This window comes from Thermobia domestica, chromosome 1 (assembly GCF_964235325.1).
Source record: "Thermobia domestica chromosome 1, izTheDome1.hap1.1, whole genome shotgun sequence".
NCBI classification, from domain to species: domain Eukaryota; kingdom Metazoa; phylum Arthropoda; class Insecta; order Zygentoma; family Lepismatidae; genus Thermobia; species Thermobia domestica.
The window spans coordinates 192,155,304-192,176,535 of record NC_137454.1 but is presented as its reverse complement, the minus strand read 5'-3'; the positions used below and the strand labels follow the sequence as shown (position 1 = coordinate 192,176,535).

At 36.3% G+C, this 21,232-nt stretch overlaps 1 protein-coding gene across 2 annotated transcripts in view; it reads left to right on the top strand.

The window, feature by feature from the left end:
• Nucleotides 1–21,232, top strand: part of LOC145692340 (uncharacterized) — a 31,160-nt gene that overhangs the window by 7,144 nt on the left and 2,784 nt on the right. Inside the window, exons 1-2 of one of the 2 annotated variants that reach the window (XM_081767638.1) lie at nucleotides 8,856–9,142; nucleotides 11,843–12,406. In XM_081767638.1, coding sequence (XP_081623764.1) covers nucleotides 9,085–9,142; nucleotides 11,843–12,406 — 622 coding nt within the window. In that variant the 5' untranslated portion in view covers nucleotides 8,856–9,084. Of the gene's footprint in view, nucleotides 1–8,855; nucleotides 9,143–11,842; nucleotides 12,407–21,232 lie in introns of those variants that run through there. The other variant, XM_081767644.1, reaches the window with a different exon arrangement.

The following is a 21,232-nucleotide window of genomic DNA, read 5'->3' as shown; positions in this document are numbered from 1 at the left end:
GGGTAGGAAAGTTTCAGCAAGGACGTGTGTCAACCAGTGATGAGCAACGTTCGGGACGACCTGTCAGTGTGCGGACCGACGTGGCACGTGCCGTCATCGAGCAGCTCCTGGATGAAGACAGACGATGGACGCTACTGGAGTTGGCGGAGGCAAGTGGCATCGAGAAATGCGCCGTCCAGAGGATATTGCGTAATGAGCTGATACTACGCAAAATCGCATCGTGATGGGTACCGCATGCACTAACGGAAGTTCAAAGGTGGATGCGCTATGCAATATGCTCCGACCACCTTGCACGCTGGCAACAGGACGCAATTCTTGTCACGAATAATCGCCATCGATGAATTTTGGGCCAGGGCATACGAACCAGAACTGAAACGTCAGTCCGCGGAGTCGTGACATGCTGGATCACCAAGGAGGCTGAAGCTCCGTCAGAAACTTTCCCCAGTCAAATTGATGGCGATCGTCGCGTATGACGTCAGGGGTGTCATTGTTTGCCACTTTGTACCACATGGCAGAACAGTGACCGCACAGTAAGGAACCGCTACGCGGTAGGCGGTTTGCCACACGCGAGGATTTTGCTAATGCTGTGCGTGAACAGGTGACCCGATTCACACATGGTGCGGTAAATGCTGAGGTGGATGGTATTCAGCGCCTCCCACATCGTTGGCAGCGTGTGGTGCAAGTAGCAGGGGACTACTTTGAGGGTCTTTAGGCCCAGGTTTGTCATGTCAACTGTTTGCGTACTGTGTTGTCATTCTTTTGCTCCGTGAAGGCCATATTGCCCTGTATACTACCGTAATAAATTAGTGTGTTATGATATTCCAGTGTTATTCATTGTCCACACATGTAGTTAACCCTTGTCCTTTCGTCTCTATATGTCACATTTTCCAACCGGACTGGTATCTTCAAGAAAAAAATAGTTGCCATGACTTTTGCCCCAACCCTCGTATATATATATATAACTTAATGACTCTTGAACCACCAAACCAATCTCGATCAAATTTTCAACCTAGATGAAGCTCAAATCTGAGGTGGTTTCTCTCATATCAATTTGACGGTGTAACTTAAGAGATGGGAAGAGGGAGCGTCATTTAAAAAAGAATTAACAATGACCGGTATTAGTGGCGAATATATAATTTCTGGAGTCGCTGTTTTAACAGTGACACATCTGATGCAATTTAAATCCAAATTCAGTCCCTCAACTTGGAGGAGGGGGAGACATAAAAATGATCGAAATAACCAATATCAGAGTCGAATTCATAGTGTTCTGGCTCCCTGAGGTGAACAATGACACGGCAGATGCTGTGCCTCACAACATAGGGATGGGAAGGGGATATATAAAACTCATAGAAAATGACCGATATTAAAGAGCGCTTCAGCAATACCAAACAGTGACTGAGTAACGGAACATATTACTATTTTTTTCTCAACTTAACCCAAAGAAGCGGCTAATTGATGCTAATAATAATAATAATAATAATAATAATAATAATAATAATAATAATAATAACAATAATAATAGACAACTATACTGTGAATGTGAACATATATTTTTTTATTATTATTATCATCATTATTTGCGTACTTTTGAACTTGCACGGCGAAATTACTGCAAAACATGTTTTATTTCTGTAATTTTTCCTGGATTGTATGTTTCTTTTATTAGTGGACACTAATTTCTCTCTAGTCGTCGAATAAATGAATTCTGTTTGTGCACCTTGGTGCAAATAACGTTACAGAAAGAAGCCGGTTCGTTCCAAGATCAGGGCTAAAGTAAGTAATATTTGGCTTCTATTTTCACGTGGAATGATAGTGTAAAGGTAACGTAATGGCCTTATGAATAATACAGCTATCTAACATAGCTTCAAATCCTGTTCACGCCAAAGGTTTTCTTTTAAAGTGATTATGAAGAATCGACTTATCATACTGGACAAGCAATACATAAGAATGTGGAAGCAAACACTTGTATCATGATAGAACCGATTTACGAATGTTAGTTAGGAAAGAGCAATGGAATTAGCGGGACATTCCAAAGACATCATTGATCTGTAGTATACACTTTTCGTGTTATCGTTCTCAGAAAGAAACACTACACCATTTGTTAAACGAAGTTCGGCTAAAGCAATCGGTGGTGTAGTGGTGACGTGTTAGACTTCCTAATGGAAAACATTGGATCGATTCCTCATCAGGTAATATGATTTTTTCGCATAAAATAATGGCTGCAAACAGAGATTCAGCTTCTGATGGATAACTTACAAGGTAACACTGGCGATACTTCCAGTAAACAGTGTGTGCGTTCTACATCATACATTGCAATGATAAGTATGTTTCATATTTATATTTGTCCCCTCTCTCTCTCTCTCTCTTTCTTGACGTTTCCCTATCCTGTCTTTGCATCTTTCACTTCTCTCCCTCTCACATAAACACGCACTTCATGTTACAACGTTAAAACGGAGCAAAAGACCGATATACCTGGTCTGGAGAATCTAATAAACTGGGAACTTTGGCGTCATGTTTTTCGTGCTTTGTGGATATCTCCAGTCCTGGTCATTTCCGACAGAAATACTGTTTAAACGCAAGGGAATAAGTAAAATCTCTTTTTTATCCTCTGGATTAGCGAGTCTCAGTCGAATTACCGGGTCACTACGGATTTGAATCCTTGACCCAATGGTAGTCTATAACCTAACCAACATCAACCGAGTGACACGATGATCCGTTTGAGCTCTTAGCGTATTCATTCTATCTATGCAAATTACGTCATATCCGGAAGAGATGAAATCAATGCTGGATGTTCGGAACAGATAAATCTTCGGAAAAGAGTAGAAAATGGTAACCTCTTTGATTGTTTGAAAACAAAATTTTATTTATACTAGTTCGACACAAAATTTATTTCCATGCTATAATTCAATGTGTTTTATTCACGTTGAAATTGAAACATGCTACATCTATGACGAACATAAACTTTTCCTTTCGAACATTTGTAACTTTTCATTACGATACAGTTTGGACTTTTAACATAGGGTATTTCTGATAGAAATTTAGTAGTAAAATAGCACTCTTCAATTTTCTCTTTCTTTCTTTTTCTTTTCGGTTTTTTTGTTTGTTCATTTTGCATTAATAATCTGAAATTGAGGATATGATCAACGCTATCTACTGTGTATATTAGAATGAATTTTGGATCAGTACGTCCAATGAACGCTACCAAATTTGCAAACGAACCACGCGGAAACAAAGCATGTGTGTTAAACTTTTGACATTATCCTAGATGTGTCTCGGAGATCTACAGTTCTACTTGAAATTGAGTATGCTATCCATGATGAAAGTGATATAATGAATGTTTAAAGCATCTTCTATATATTCGATTACTTCTGAAACATGTAAAAGAAAATCTTTCTATATTACTGTTGGATTTCTGGAAACGAAACTTTATAATGTTAGGTTCTTTTCTTACTACGTTTGAATTCCACAGTTTTATGTGTTCTCCCTGTTCTTTTTCTTCTTCTCTCCTCTTCTCCTTCTCCCTCTCCCTCTCTCTCTCCCCTACTGTCTCTGCCTCGTTTCTGAACCTCTGTGTAATAGACATTTATTGGTTTCAATTTTTCATTGTGTGTGTTTCAGTTTCTCCCTACATCAACTTATAAATCGTTTCGTCTCCTTCTTGTTATTTCATTTTATCGAAACTATTACATGTGTAGTTTGAAATTAGAATTGCGTTCATGTTGTTAGCTAATTTTAGTATGGGAGAAAAGAAAGGAGGAGAGAGAGGAGGTATATTTACCTGACACGATTATGAGATAAGACGGTGTATATTGGGTGGCCTAACTGCACGGCGTTAGCTGTCGCAATGTTTTAATGCGGAGTGTACGATAAAGGAGTATTAGTCCTTAAATTTTCTATGAGAGCACACATTCTTTTCGTAATTTTGAAAGCACATGAAATAATAAAGCTAGTTTCGGTACACAGCAGATCAGTGTCATTCCATCCAAGTCATTAGCGTGCCCGCTAGGGGCACTAATCTCATAACATAACAGTATTTCTATTTTGTATGATATTTTTATGACGATAGCCATTCATTCCTTGGCAATTATGTTTTAAATTTAAGAATGGGACTGTTAAACGAAAAATCCGCAAATTACAAGACAATTCGTAAGATCCTAATATTTTATTCGGGACGCCGGGACAAAACTCGTAAGAAGGAATAATCCCGGAAGATACGGGACATATATAAACCCTATGCACGATCAACCCTTCAATATAGGGTATAGGCAATTCCTCATAACTTATCTCCCATTCAAGAGAACTAGATTATAAGATCACGTCACCAGCCTCGGCAAAAAATGTTTGGACCAGTGCTTGTAATAATTTGGTTACAATTCATTATAAGCAGTTTTGAAGTTAGTGTTCATTCCTATGTCTGTAATAAAGAAATTTAATTTGCTTAAAATATAACGTACAAGAAAACTATTGTTAAAATTGACTGAATTAAAGCATTTTACACAAATATAATATTTGAGGCATAAATGCAAATATAAAAGCAAAACTTAGTTTAAGAATAGAATTATTATATGATTTGCACTATGAGATTTGAAATAACTAATTCTATTCGAATCAATCAGGGCTCCCATATTTCTTAACATCCAATATTTCAGATGACGTAATTTGAGTTAAGGAGAATTCTAAATGAAAATTCTAGTAATTACCTCTACCTTTTTAGACTTTCAACAGAAATTAATACTTACCCATCTTAATCACTCAGCAATATGGTAAAGATAGAGATAGGCTCCAAACAAGTATATGTTGGAGCTAGACATAATGCTTCCATCATCGTAAAATTACAAACGTAGGGTTGTTACAAATATATTTTACGTACTCAAAACAAGGTTAAATAATAACAATAATAATAATAATAATAATAATAATAATAATAATAATAATAATAATAATAATAATAATAATAAGAAGAAGAAGAAGAAGAAGAAGAAGAAAGTTAAGAAGAAATAAGAATTAATAGAATAAATAAGTATAATAAAGAATTTACCGTAACTAAGCTTGAATACATTACGTAAATGCGTCAAAGCGAAATGTTGTAAGCACTCATTTTATAAGCAGAGAGAAACGCCTATTTTTGAATAACTAAAATAAAGGAAGCTACAATCACATGAAATGGAATATAAAGTTACAAACATATGGATTGCTTGGGTGCCAAGTGGCCTAACTTCAAATAATTAAAAATGGTCTATAGCGTTCATTGACTTCTATAGATGGGTACTTTTTGTTTTTAATGGATCAGCAAATTATAAAACCATATTTACATATAGTTGCCAACATAACACAAATATGAATTGTTTATGAGACATTGAACTTCAATTTCACTTCTAGAAAATTTCAATTTTGGAATTGGACCACCTGGCTCTGACAAGTGAGCGGTCCATATAGTAATTTTATTCGTGTTTATTTTAACTAAATAAACACGACACTTTAACTTATCTTAAACCAGCAAACCTTAAACCTACCTTAACCTAAACCTAAATATTTATATAATTTAACCTAATAAAGAAAAATCTATAACATCATCTTATATACTTACCTGATGAATATTTACCATATCCCTTGATCCTCGATTTCAATTTCATTATTTTAAACTAGAACAAAACATGATTTTAATCTATAGCTATCACCGAGTTAAGGCTTCAGGAGGAAGGAACAATGAGTACAGTATGTATACAAATGCCCAAATTAAAAGTGTTCGTGAAACATCTGTATTGGCGTAATACAGCGATACTATAATTAATCTGTACCCATTTTATCAACATTGATCAGAGGCGCAATAATTAAACAGATAACTTAGATATAATTAAAAGAAAGAACGTTGTTATTGACTCGTTGTCATGAGTAAGATTATTGTTTTATGATGGATAGGACATGTTGGTATTATCAAGATCATTACTTGCTATGATTGCTGCTGATATTTTATGTACGTATACTACAGAGGAATAAATCGAAGATTTCTGGATGCAATTCATGTTTATGGTCAGTAAATTAGTAGTTGATATGTTTACTATAATAACGTAATAATTTAAAAGATACGTAAAGCGAATCAGGGCTAAAACGAAGTGATATCGTTTTATCTGGTGCCGAAGACACGGGACTATACTATTTAGTTCCGAAGAATAGTAAGAACTGAGTTTATGTGCATAAGTACATATACCTTTTTATGAGTTTCACTATTTTAAGAAGCGGGAAGAGAATACAAAGAATTGTTAATATGCAGGATTCTGAGATTGAAGAAGTACCCAGTGTTTCAAACGAAACCATATCTGGAAATGCAACAGCTTTGTCTGAACATTCCTATTCTAACCTTATTGATATGTTTAGTCGACTACTTGATGAAAAGCTAGAACAGAAATTTGATCAACAAGATGAAAAACTAGAACAGAAATTTGATCAACAAGATAAAAAGCTAGAACAGAAATTTGATCAACAAGATGAAAAGCTAGAACAGAAATTTGATCAACAAGATGAAAAGCTAGAACAGAAATTTGATCAACAAGATGAAAAGCTAGAACAGAAATTTGATCAACAACAAAAATTGTACGATGAAAAGTTAGAACAGATACTAGCGCAGCATAAATCTCTTGCAGATAAAGTACAAGGTGTGCAAGAAAATTTTGATCGCTTGCAATACAGTTTGAAAGAAAATTTGCAAGTATTAGCTAATGAAGTTACCGTCAAAATTACAAATGATATGACGCGAGAACTTGATACTAGGTTTCAACAATTTAGTAACAAATGGCAAGATAGACAGGATCAACTAGCTCTAGAAACAGAGTCGATAAAGAAAGCCGTTGAAGCGGTGGAATCGACGACAACCCAACAAAAAAATCAGATAGTGAATATTACTGCCCAGGTTAATTCACATAGCATACTGATATCCAACTTACAAGAGGGAATCAGATCGTTACAAGAGAGGGAATGTGGCTACAATGATCTTATGTATAAGGAGGCTTTGGGTACTCCCAATCAACAGGAAATATTGCATCATCAACAGGAAGCATTGCATCACCGCCCGAGAACTCCATTAATAGAAACTGACGGGATATTTTCTTCTAAGAGTTCTGTTGATGATGGTTTAGTTGTGGAAGATCACAGTAGGCGATTCCAAAGTCCAGATCGCAAAAGAAGAAGGCAGATGAATGAGAGCGAAAGGGTTCCAGACCATTATCAACGCCAACAAAATCATAATCATAGTAAAATAAACGTTAAGGTCAGTGAAATTAAGGCCATGACTAAATTCAGCGGTAAGTGTGACGAAACCGCAAGCTCGTTCTTAGAGAAGTTTGAAGCAGAGTGTGAAATTATGGGTGTGGATCAATCTAAATTTATGAAGTTGTTACCACATCTGTTACTTCCCCCTTGCTCCTTGTGGTTTAAAGCTATTCGCGATCATGTCAAATCCTACGAAGAATTTAAACGGGCCCTGTTGGCTAATTACGAAAATGATTTCTTGTTAGCTAACCGTGATGCGATGGTGCGAACCCGACACTATTCACCTCGGGTCGATAAATCTCTTACAGATTTTACGATTAATGCCTATAATGAACTTAAACTTGTCAATCCGTTTCAGCCCGAATCCAGAATAATCGCTTCCGTACGCATTTTATTGCCATATAAATTACAACAGATACTGTTGTCTGCTCAATGCGTAAACTTCAATCATCTGATAATTTTAGTTCAGAACTTCGAGAATCAATTCCCGAACCCTAGCGGAAGTAATCGTAATCCACCCAATCCAATTCCTGTCAGAAACCTGAATATAACTAGTGAAAATATCGAAAACCTTCGCAGCGATGAGAGGTCACGTGATAATACTGGCATTGGAATTAGTGAAAGATCTGTTATACGTACTGGAACTGGAGCTAATGGAAGATTCAATTCTAACGGCAGAAATGGAACGAATTATGGTAATCCGAGGAACAGTTGGACGAACGGAAGAAACTTTCGTGGAAGACGTAATTACAGTAACAATGTCATGCATACCAGTGTGACTCAAAACAGATTCAATTGGAGATCTCGAGATGACAGGAACTGTCGGAATAGGACCGAAGTAATAAATGAAACGGGAAATGGATCAAGAGAGAATAACCAAGATTGTGGTGTTCAATGTACTTTAATTGACTCGTTTATTAATCATAATTTAAACTAAAACCCGCTGTTAACTAAATTAAACTTGGATAACAATTCTTAATTTATTATCTCAGATATTACGAGTTGTGTTGTGAATACTTCATTTAAACTTTATGTTTGTGCGACATGTTATCATGTGATTAATTTATCTTATCTATCTTTGTGTTAATTCTGAATGTTATGTTTCTTTATTTTATTTTGCATGTTCAAAAGAGATTCGATTGTATTAACTTGAAATCCATGACAGTGAATTTAAATTGAAGCTTTTAAACGTAATTATTGCCTTCTGATCTTGTTGTTGTTTTGATAAGATGACAATCTTAATTATAAATAATATTGTTTGTAAATGGATGTTATTGTTCAATGTAAAAGAGGAACAGTTAAGTAGTAACTCTGCGTAAGTCATCAATTACCTATAATTTTGGATAGACCCATAAATGATATTTGTAATGAATCGACGTTTATGATATGTAATTAGTAATAAAAGAAAAATATTGTTATAAATGAATTGATATATATATATGGAGAAAGAAGAGAAAAGAAAAATATTTATATTGATGTAATAATAATAATTAATACGAGGATTGATGTAATAATGATTAGTACGAGGGCTATTCAAAAGGTAAGTGTTTTGAAAATATCCAGGGTTCTTTCCTTCTCTGTGAATACTGTTACGGAATTCCCGTTCTGGGCGACATTTACAGCGATACTATAATTAATCTGTACCCATTTTATCAACATTGATCAGAGGCGCAATAATTAAACAGATAACTTAGATATAATTAAAAGAAAGAACGTTGTTATTGACTCGTTGTCATGAGTAAGATTATTGTTTTATGATGGATAGGACATGTTGGTATTATCAAGATCATTACTTGCTATGATTGCTGCTGATATTTTATGTACGTATACTACAGAGGAATAAATCGAAGATTTCTGGATGCAATTCATGTTTATGGTCAGTAAATTAGTAGTTGATATGTTTACTATAATAACGTAATAATTTAAAAGATACGTAAAGCGAATCAGGGCTAAAACGAAGTGATATCGTTTTAGTAAATCATACTGGAAATAAACCATTTGTTATATTTGACTTAAACTAATATAGATTATTTGAGCAGTAAAGACTTTCTGATTTGATTTATTTTCTAACTGCATAATACAAACACAGAGTTTAAAATTTTGTTTTTCTATCGTAAGCAAAATATTACTTTTCGACATTCGTGGTTTTAATCACATTTAAGTTAACTACAATCATACCTGAGATTGAAAATAGTGATGAGCGCAAGAGTCTTGGTCTTGCAGTTTTTGCAAGAGTCTTGATCAAGACCAAGACCAAGACCAAGACTCTTGCGCAAGAGTCTTGCACAAGTGCCGATACTACTTGAATTTTTTATAGAATGTAAAAAGGAAGGGAAAAAGTCATTACATCTTTCACTTGGACGTCTTGGCTTCATTAACAATGCCGCTGGAGTGAATGTATTCCCAGTAGTTTATGCAGTCCGTGTGAGTTGATCTGCCCTTGTGGCATATAACTACAATATGTCGTTTCCTGAATCGGTTCGCGTTTTCTGTAGTTATTACTCGTTTTCAAGCTACAGACAAATGTCATCTTACTCCATGTGAGCTTTTTTTGTTGGACAAACACCGTGTGCGTGGGTTTTTCTCGAATTTTCCTATTTTTCTCCTACTTTCTTCATTCCACCATTTCATTCATTTCTCATCATCACCGTCTCCCTTAGCTTCGGTGCATAATCGTGAGACGTTAAACTAGATATTTCATTTCATTTCAAAACATAATAGTGGTTGTGGTGTTCTTCTTCAAAAACTGAAGAGAAATATAGTATTGAACATCGGTTATTCAGTACACCATAGATTCCCACTACATAACTCCGAGGCTCAAGCATCCGTTGTACTCTTAAAATTAATATAGAAATAACATTTTCATGACATTGACATAAACTTAGTGTATGTGACTGCAAGACGCAAAAGACATAGACCGTTGAGTCGTTTTCAATTTTCACTCAAACTATTCTTAAATGTCAAGAGGTTTGATTATAATCATTATCACTTCAATTTTTCTTTCTCTTTTTTGTCCAATATCGCTAAACGTATCATCATCATCATCATCTATTGGCAAGTCACTTGCTGCAACTGAAATGCTTCTATGTACGGCGGTTCTCAGCTAGTCTCTTCGTCTTGACGTAGCAATTTCCTGTTTTAATACCTTCCTTCAACTACAGTCCCCTTTGCCTCCTCCTTCTCTTTCCGTCCACCATACTCTCTAGCACGTATCGCATGATATAGTTCCTTCTCAGCCAATGTCCCAACCACTTCCTCTTCCTCCTCTTAATTACATCTAAAATTCTTCTTTTCTTCCCTACTGCTAATATTTCTAACACCTTCTCATTCCTTTTCCGTTCAACCTAGCTAATACTCTTCTTTTTCTCCATACCACATTTCGAAAGCCTCCATTTTTTTTTTCATTGCTTTTGCGTAATGTTCATGTTTCTGCCCCATAGAGTACATATTGGAATCAGTAAAACAAATTCTCAATATTTAATTGGAAGTTTGTTCAATACAAAGATTAGGTTGAAAAGAAAATAAATCTGATGCCTTTAGAGTGTAAAACTAATTTTGCAATTCATGATATTTCAGTAATCTGTGCCGTCCTGATTTTCTGTGCATTTCAGGGGTAGCCTCCCCAGTTTAGGAACCAGTGGAGTATTGGATCTGTTAAAAAAATATAAAAAGATTACGAAACGTTGTGATTTATCTATAAGTAGTGAAGCGTCGCACCCATTGAAGAAGAAATAAAGGTCATTGCTTATGTTGTACATTAACATCATACTTACACGAAGGTAAACTATATTACATTTAGAAACTTACATTTTACTTCCGTTACTATTGGTGTATTGTAGAATTTATTCTCCTTTATATCCAGAGTAAAATTTACATATGAAAAGCATAAGATTTCTTAAAAGCAAGACTTGCAAGACTCTTGCATGCAAGACCAAGACCAAGACCAAGATTAGGTGTGCAAGATCAAGACCAAGACCACCTGGATCTTGGTCTTGGTCTTGCATTTGCTCATCACTAATTGAAAACAGAGTGCAAGATTTAAGCATCTTTTTGACAATCGTCACCACTTTATTTTAAAAAAAATAATGAATAACTTTAAAATGATACACACCGAAAATGTAGAAAGTAATCTACAAAATGCTGTTAAAATGAATTAATAATTCTTTAAGTTAATTTTCTTATTATTCAGAAATCTGAATACTCAGTTTAACGTAATTATGTCGTAGTTTCTGTGCTACAAGAAAATTAACTGAACCAACTGAAAATTAACTGTTTTATAAGAAAATTAACAGTTTATACAAGTATTAAATGGCTTAATTTTGAATAATTTCATACTGTTTGTTTTATTTCATTATTTACAAAAGATACGAAACGTTGGCAGCGTATTGAAGATTCTTTTCTTTAATCTGTATAATCCATATATTCAATCTCCTCAAGTATCATTCAAACTCAGAAAATATTTAGGATTGCAAGTAACACGGACTTCTAATAAATTATAGCCAAATTCTAGACGAAGTTGTCATTAATTAATAGTTTTTCTTTTTAATTGTTTTATTATTTCTTTTTCTCTTTATAGCTCTACTGTTATGTAACACGTCTTTGCTTCAAAGTGAAGAAGAAAACTTCAGTTCATATCGCCACACAAATACAGTACCAGCCTCAGATCCACGAATTGCATATAAAGGCAATGAAGGAATAGATAGAAACAAACGTCAATGGTTGCCTCCTCCTTTCAATAATTTTGGCTCGGGCTTTCCTCTTCCAGGGGGTAATTTTGGGAGCCAAGATGATGGAAGGCAAGTGGGTGGTTTTCCTGGGGAGCAAGGGTCTAGTTCCCCTGAGGATAACATAGTCTTCCCAGGGCAAAGACCCACTCGACCACAGAATACTCAGCGACCACAGAATACTCAGCGACCACAGAACACTCAGCCACCACAGAACACTCAGCGACCACAGAATACTCAGCGACCGCAAACACCTAGGCCTACCATTACAACCACAAGAAGGCCAACATCTACACAACAAGGAAATGCTGGTTGCAACTGTCCATCAACTGGTGAATATAACCCGGTTTGTGGATCTAACAGTCAGACCTACAGTAACCCTGGAAAGCTCAAATGTGCTCAGCGATGTGGTCAAAGTAAGTATGAGTGATTTATAAATAAATAAATAAATAAATAAAAAGTATAATGGTGAAGAAATTTAGAAGCAATGCGCACTTTCGAAAATACATACACAGAGAAAAATCCGTTCTCCGGACAGCGGTATATTGTACAAATATACGGTATCCTCTTGGTTACTATAGAAATCAGTACGGAGCATACGTTATCCGTATACTACATAGGCACTGCCCTTAGATGTTACATCATGCCGTTGCAGGATGTCTGACATATAACAATTTTCCGTATATCACATGCATATACTTATGTTACCTTCGTCAGTTATATGTTCTATACCGCCATTTGTATGTGAGATCCTGACCGCCTACATTGTTTCATACGGAAAGTACGTATATTTAAATAGATAGAAAACTTATACAGAAAGTATTATAAAACATGCGTTTTCAGTTATACGTCTGCTGTACGTTAAGTTCAAAAACTACAGAAATTACGCATGTAACCTATCTTTTTAAGTACGCCACCTACATTTTTTCTCAGTGTATTTCATACTCCAATGTACTGTAGAACAAATATAAATTTAAAATAATCTCTCAGATGCCATCTTCTCAAAAGTTTGCGAATGCATTTTTATCTTTTTACTTTAAAAAAAGTACATTAATTCTTTAACTGATAGGTGCATTGAAATTGCCATCGCACAATTCACAATTCACGTGTCTCTAAATTGTCTTCAATTACAACAATAAATGAGTCATAGGGTTACCACATGTCAGCATGTGTATGAACATGCAGGGGCGTAAATAAGGGCCCCGCAGACCCCGCATTGCGGGGGGACCTCAAGCCATCAGGGGGCCTTCGAATTGTGAAGTGAGACGTAAAGAAGGGGCCCCGCTCCACGCTATCTGCGGGAGGGCCCCCAAGCCTTTAGTTACGCCACTGTGAACAAGTCTGTATTTTGAGATTAAAAATTTCCGTCCTCATATATTTTGCAAAATTCCCTATTCGTCCACACTTTCTAAACCCAAGTGTTGCCTTCCTAATGTAGTCTATTGCAATGGTAACAGTAAATGTTGCCAGGTTTTCTAATACAGAAATCTTTTTACTGACGTTCATTACGCAACCCAAAATCTTCCTATTTCTAAGTCAAAAATCCCCACACCCAGGGGCGGCCCAAGGGAATCTTCATACTCTTCCCTAGAAAGAACACATCTTAAAAGCCAAGATTTTAAGTACATTACCCAATCATAATTTTAGCATCACTAATCAAAATACAGAACTCACTGAATAATGATAACAACAACAATAATAAATTAATAATATGCTTAGTTCACGTGTGTAAAGCAGTGGTTCCCAACCTTTTTTGACTGACGACACACTTTGCTGAATGCCCACAGCCATCGAGACATACTAGTGACATTTTTATTAATAACATTATAAATTATAATAGTATAGACGTATAGTGACTCTATGTGACTCTAAATTATAATAGTATAAACGTATAAGTGTTCTTAAAGTAGTGACTCTATGTATATCTAATACTGACAAGGAAACATTCCGATTTGGTGAATTCAACTGCTGAAAATGATTGCTAGCACTGGATTGAGCACCAAAAGAAACAGAGAAAAAGAAAGTGTTTAGTGGCAGACCATATACAGGGTGGGAGATAAGTGAGAGCAAAGTGTGAAGATATAACATAGAAAATGTCTAGAAATGCCATGTTAATTTTGAAACGAGTAAAAGGGATTGAGCTCAAATGTTGAACATGAGGAATGCATGTAGAGCTCCACTGAATAGGCGTGATGCGAATCATGGGGAATATCTGTAAAGCCACCATGATGGAATTAGCGCAAGAAGAATATACCGGAAAGGGGTCATGTGGCATATGCCTTTCGACGCACACCGTCTATTGAAATCAATAGTGATCAATACAGTTTCAGACTTCTGTAACACCTTCCACGACATGGCAATGTGGCAATAATGTCGTAAAGTGACGTGAATGAGGAACAACCACAAACGTGAATGAGGCCACTTTGCAGCCAACAAACCTCCTGATCCACCCAATATTTGTTCATATGCTAGTAAAAGTGCAAATATGACCAAGAACAATTTGAAAGAATTCATAACTGACGTTTTCTGGCCTTCTATAGAGCAAATAAAACTGCTCCTCTCGTTGATTCATGGAGAACCAATAAAGATGAAGAGTTGGTGCAGAAACCGGACAATGTAGGACTTACCCGAATCCTTATCCCTGATGGTTGCACATCACTCATACAGCCGTTGGATATGATCTTCTTCCGTCCGTATACGAATTTCGTAAAATATTTAACAGACATCGTTTTTCCGTCATCTGACTTCAGAATATGACAACGGGACAACTTCATTAACTTGCAATCACTCAACCACTTCCAGCTTACAAGCATCAAAGTTCCAAGCTATGATTAGATATGCTTTCTACAAAATTGGATATTTGTAAACAGTACCTGGCGCATTGTCAACTACTGCTTCAATTTCAATACCGGAGACAGCTATGACGAGCCCGATTATCCTCTTTATCATTTTCATATGTTCCCACTGTTGTCTCCATTTTCGTATCAACCACACAATCATTCTTAACGTCCTTAACAGTTTCAATTGAACAGAGGTCTCAAACTGTATTCGCCACTATTGATTTTAATAGACGGTGTGCGTCGAGAGCCATATATCACATGACCCCTTTCCCGTATATTCTTCTTGCGCTAATTCCATCATAGTGACTTTACAGATGTCCCCCATGATTCGCATTACGCCTATTCAGTGGAGCTCTACATGCATTCCTCATATCCAACATTTGACCTCAATCCCTCTATTCGTTTCAAAATTAACATGGTATTTCTAGACATTTTCTATATCTTCGTACTTTGTCCTCACTTATCTCCCACCCTGTATACGGTCTTCCACTAAACACTTTCTTTTTCTCTGTTTCTTTTGGTGCTCAATCCAGTGCTAGCAATCATTTTCAGCAGTTGAATTCACCAAATCGGAATGTTCTCTTGCGAACACTATTGGAGCCGCTGGAGGTGTTGACTGGTACAGTCTGTCTCAAAACTGTTTTTAACTAATTATTAAATGCTTCATGAATATTTTTTAATTCTAAAATTTCGCGACACATCCTATGTACTGCGCGACACATCGATTGGAAATCACTGATATGAACGTTCAATAAAAATTTTCGAGCATTAGAAGTTGCGTGGAGAAACAAAATCAGCTATTGATCACTCCGGCTGATGTTTCATACTAATTCCACTATTTCGGCTTTAGACCCTACTTCAAGACAGATATCACCGTATCGGATCAGTAATAATTTCAAATTCATTATTTAATTTTAAAGTAGACTGGATTTTTATTTCTCTTACTGGTAATTATTTCAATATAGTAGGGTCCACTATTAGAAATATTTACTTGTCGCGACCTCATTTTCGGTGATTCGGTGTAATTCGTTATCGCATGTTGCATTTTCTTCACCACTTTTTAGACATTTACGCAAAGTCTCACTTTGTTGCTGAATATTGCATTCTTCTTTGGACTTCCTTTTCTGATCTTCGGCATCCGATAACATTTTTCTCTCATCATATTACAGGTTAAAGTATTGGAACCTATTAATTATCAGTTTCTCACAAAAATTTATTAATTAGCGACCACTTCACCATTGTACGGTAATGTGTATAACATGGAAATACATAGAATACTTTAATACTTCAGTATACACTATAGGTCTACAGTAAAATCAGTTTGGTTGGATTCATTGATTTCTTCCTCTCTCCCTCTCAAAAAAAAAAAAAAAAAAAACTATCTGACTTAAACAGACAGCAATCCGTAAAGACAAAATCATTATGACGTCATCTGAAAATTAAAATTCGAATAATTCTTCTATTTGAATAATTTATTTCATAGCTAGACATATTTATTATTCCACTTCTATATATTAAATGAAATACTAAATTTATATGTATACAAATTCCTTTATATACACAACATAGTATATAGTGTCCTAAAAGTCCTGTTCAAAATATAACATCCTCATGAGGCGAGAAAGATTCTTTATGTGGAGATTCATAATATTTTGTAACATCTACAAATCTCCATTTTCGTAAAATGAGTAAATAGTAAAACAGAACTCATTTATGTAAGGATAGCAAGATTTCTCAATATTTTTCCAACTGTATAATCGAAAATGATCGATATTCGTGTCGAATTCATAGTTTTTAGAGTTGCTAAGATTAATATGACAAATGAGTCTTAGGGTTGCCAATTTAGCCATTTTGTGGCTAGATCTGGCCACTTTGAGAACCTGGCTACCCACAAATTTTCTAGAAATCTATTAGTGGCTTTTCTAACCATATGCTTTTTCCTTTTAGCAAATTCTAGCCATTTTCTGAGTTTAGCCACTTTTTGATATATTCTGTGTGTCATTTTGCTATTTTCTGAAGCTCGATGCGTTCTCTAAATAGTAAAATGCTCATATCTTGGTTACACAGCAGAGAATGAGCTCAAAACCTATAAGTTACCAGTAAACGTTGACTAAAATTTTCGGAGACGACTTTTATTTAAAAACTCTTTAAAGAAATTCAAAAAAGACTGCCTGATTAAAAGACATCCTTCAGAAAATGTCGCTTTCCACTGTCAATGAGGATTTGAAACCAGTGAAACAGTCTTTTACCGAATTAGCTTTAACTTTCACTTTGGGATTTGAAGATAATATCGACTAAATTAAAAATCGGTGGCGAACATACATTTCATGAAATGAGTAAATAAGTCTTCAATTGAAGAATTTTTGCAAGAAATAAATCGCTACACAGATGCTGGAGAAGAGAATATACGAGGGTTGGGGCAAAAGTCATGGCAACCATTTTTTCCCTTGCAGATATGAGAGCGGATCACAAACTTCTATGTGTCGTGTGGAAGTTCTGCAGGCATAGTGTGTATGCAGAACAACAGATAGCTCTGTGATAGCTGGTAGTAGCACAGCGAGGCCTGTGAAATCAGTCAGTTGGTGAGTGTCGTGCGAGATGGAAGTAACCCGTGTTGAGCATCGCGCTTACATCAAAATAGCCGTTCTCCGAGGGTGAAATGCGATGGAATGTCACAGTGAATTAGTGGAAGCGCTTGGTAATAATGCCCTACCATACCGGACTGTAGCACAGTGGGTAGGAAAGTTTCAGCAAGGACGTGTATCAATCAGTGATGAACAACGTTTGGAACGACCTGTCAGTGTGCGGACCGACATGGCACGTGTCGTCATCCACCCACCGCACTCTCCTGACATATTGTCCCGTGACTTTGATCTCATTCGAAAGATTAAGGAACCACTATGTGGTAGGCGGTTTACAACACGCGAAGACATTGCTAATGCTGTGCGCGAACAGGTGACCCGATTCACACATGGTGTGGCAAATGCTGAGGCGGATGGTATTCAACGCCTCCCACATCATTGGTAGCGCGTGGTGCAAGTAGCAGGGGACTACTTTGAGGGTCTCTATGCTCAGGTTTGTCATGTCAACTGTATGCGTACTGTGTTGTCATTCTTTTGCACCGTGAAGGCCATATAGCCCTGTATACTACCGTAATAAATTAGTGTGTTACGATATTTCAGTGGTATTCATTGTCCACACTTGTAGGTAACACCTTGTCCTTTCGTATGTATATGTCAGATTTTCCAACCGGACTGGTATCTTCAAGAAAAAAAATAGTTGCCATGACTTTTGCCCCAACCCTCGTATTTTCCACAATTAGTTTCATTGGATTTTTTTTTTTTTTTTGAAATACTATAGTACGGAAGGTATAACGTCGTTAGCTTCCCGCGAAAAGTTGTAGTGACGTTTATGGGGAGTGGACAGCTTGGTTACTCGTGGCTCGCTGGGCGCAGTAGACGGTTGGTGGTGATTGGCTACCCTCTTACCACACCCCCAGTGACGAGCAGGTCCAAGCGCGGGAAGCCAACGACGTTATACCTTCTGGACTATAATGCTTCCACATTCGAACGTGGAAATGGAACGTGTATTCAATCAGGTAAATAAAGTCAAAAACAGACTCAGAAAGAGGTTGAAAACGAAAACACCTTCTTTGATTTTAATGAGATTAGGGTTGTGTCGTGTGTGAAAGTGTTACTCTCAAGGATGTTCTAGAAATAGAGAATCTGCCCATACGTATCTTTATCCTATGAACTCAATGAAGCCAGAAAATAAGTGAGTATAGTCTGAGCCGGCACGTCTGATCGACTACCCTCGTTTTCGCCATCATAGTTGGCTCGAAACATTGCGATCTTAGTGACACGGAGCGGGCGGACTAGGTGTGGCGAAACTGTGACGTATGGCTTCATGATTTTGTTGTATGGGCACATCCTCTATTTTATAACATCCTTGGTTACCCTCTATACGAAATTTCATCCACAGTTTTGCAACTAATTGAAACAAAAGAAGACCAGTTCAAACAACCGAGACAAAAGAAGCTTCGGCTTAACCTGAAGAAGATGATGATATTTATCTCTGTGAAGGGAGTTTTGCTTTAATTTTATGTTATTATAGGATTCGATTTATTTTTCTTTGTCTCACTGTCAGCGCGAGAGCTTGCTTTTTCTAGCCATTTCTGGCCATTTTTAACTATTTGATTTTAGCCACTTTTCTTCGTTGAGTGTTGGCAACACTACAAAAGACTTTATTTACTCTCCAATAACTTACTATTGCTCGTCCAGCGTTTGGTCTGTACTGTGGCTGCTTATGGGCTTTTACTTCTGCGTACTTACCCAATTGAAGAGAACAGATTTCACTACTGTAGTTTATCTTTAAAAATGTTAAATATTTACCGACGATACAAAAATAATTTTCATAACTTCTCTTTTCCTTATAAAGTATTTAATTAGCTCTTAATAGCTAGTTTTTGTTTTTTAAACTTGAAGGGGGAAGACACGATAAGCGTAATAGCTGCTAGAACGTTGCCGCTCCATTTGTACGTGACTAAAACTGTCTGCTCAAAGATAGCGTTTCCAACTGCCGAAAAATTTCACCGTAGTGTCAACCTACATTCGTGAGCTCATTAGTATTGTCACTTCCACTGATTTCACGTAGCTAAAAAGAAATAAAAGTACGGCCAGAAAGAACTGAATGAAATCTTTCTGATTTTTGGAAGAAAGTAATTTTTTTTTCCATCTCCTAGCTAGAATTTTTTTCAATTCTAGCTAGAATTACTGTAGGGCACATTTCATATTTCTTCTTTCATCTTTCTTGTATTGAAATTTCTTTGGGAGTTCGAAACTGACCGATTTTTGTTGGGTTTTATAATAGTATTGGTTTCAGAAACTACACCAGGAAATAGGGAGACGGTTTGTTGCGGTGGGTAGGACTAATTGCTTACCTACTGTATCATCTATTGTCGCGCTAGATGACTCATCTGACTCCAGACAAAATTCTTCTCTGTTGTGCTTGCTATTGTGCAGTGTGTGGCGGAGTGTGGTCTCTGAGCATTCGGCATTTTATTGATTGTGTTTATTTACGTACTGTGCTGTTCTAGGAAAAAAATCGGGTGTGTCTGTGTGTGTATAGGTGTGTGAGTGTGTGTTAATATATCAAAATGGAAGAAGTTACAGCAACACCTCTTTTGAGCGTAACAGTGGTCAAGTGTTGAAGAGCAAAGAAAGGGCTATTGTTATGAACGTGTTTAATTACTTAAAGCAGAAAAACCCGGCTAAAAATATAAGTTAGTTCGCGAGTGAAACAACAGAAGCCACGAAAACTTCCAGGACAGCTGTTTTCAAAATTCGAAGCGAGTTATAACGTGGATCTTCAGTAACACCGAACAAGAAGCGATTAAGAAAGAAAATTGCAAAGAACAGTCGATTTGTAAAATATAATGAATTTGTTAACAGTGCGATCAGACAAAAGGTCCATAAGTTATTCTTTAGAAATTTGCTACCAACACTCAATTCCGTTCTCAAACAGGTGAATTCAGATCAGGGGCGGATCCAGGACCGACTTCTGGGGGGGGGGCGGTGGGTTGTCATACTGCTACTTTTAAGGGCTGCAAACTTTGGGATGGGTTTTATTTATATATAAAAATAAGAAAGTTTCCTCTTCTGGGGGGGGAATCGCCCCGATCGCCCCCTGTATCCGTCTCTGATTCAGATCCCGATTGGCCGAACTTTAAAAGAACCACGTTCCACGTACGTTTAAAAGAGCTTGAATTTGTTTTTGAGAAAAGACACAGTAAGGCCATGCTTATATAGAGAGAGGATATTGTGTCGTTGCGTCACAAATATCTACGACAAACAAGAAAATTTCGAAACCAAAATAGAAACATAGTATACATGGGCGAATCGTGGGTAAATATTGGGATAGCCGTGGATAAAGAGTGGAAAGACAAAACATATGGAAGGAATTGATCCTTTGGAGTGCAATTGATTCAATGTGATAAGTTGTTTATTATTATTATTATTATTATTATTATTATTATTATTATTATTATTATTATTATTATTATTATTATTATTATTATTATTATTAATTGTCGTCGCGGTGGATATTTTACTACGTGAGTTGGCAACAACAGCCGGCAGTATAATAGAAGCGCGATTCGTTCTGCTTTTGTTTTTAATGCTCAACTTGGCATCGCTGTTCCCATAAGACCAACAGTCCACTCTTAAGTCTGGATAAGCTATAGTGGGGAATTTTTATTCCGAAAATATTAAGTGGGATACATAAATTAATATTATTCCTTGTTATACATCGCTTCGTTGTTCTCAAAAAGGAAAAATTTGTTCAGTATGGAATAAATGGATTGTAGCTTTTCAACTTCCCACAATTGGAGTTAAGAAATGGAGT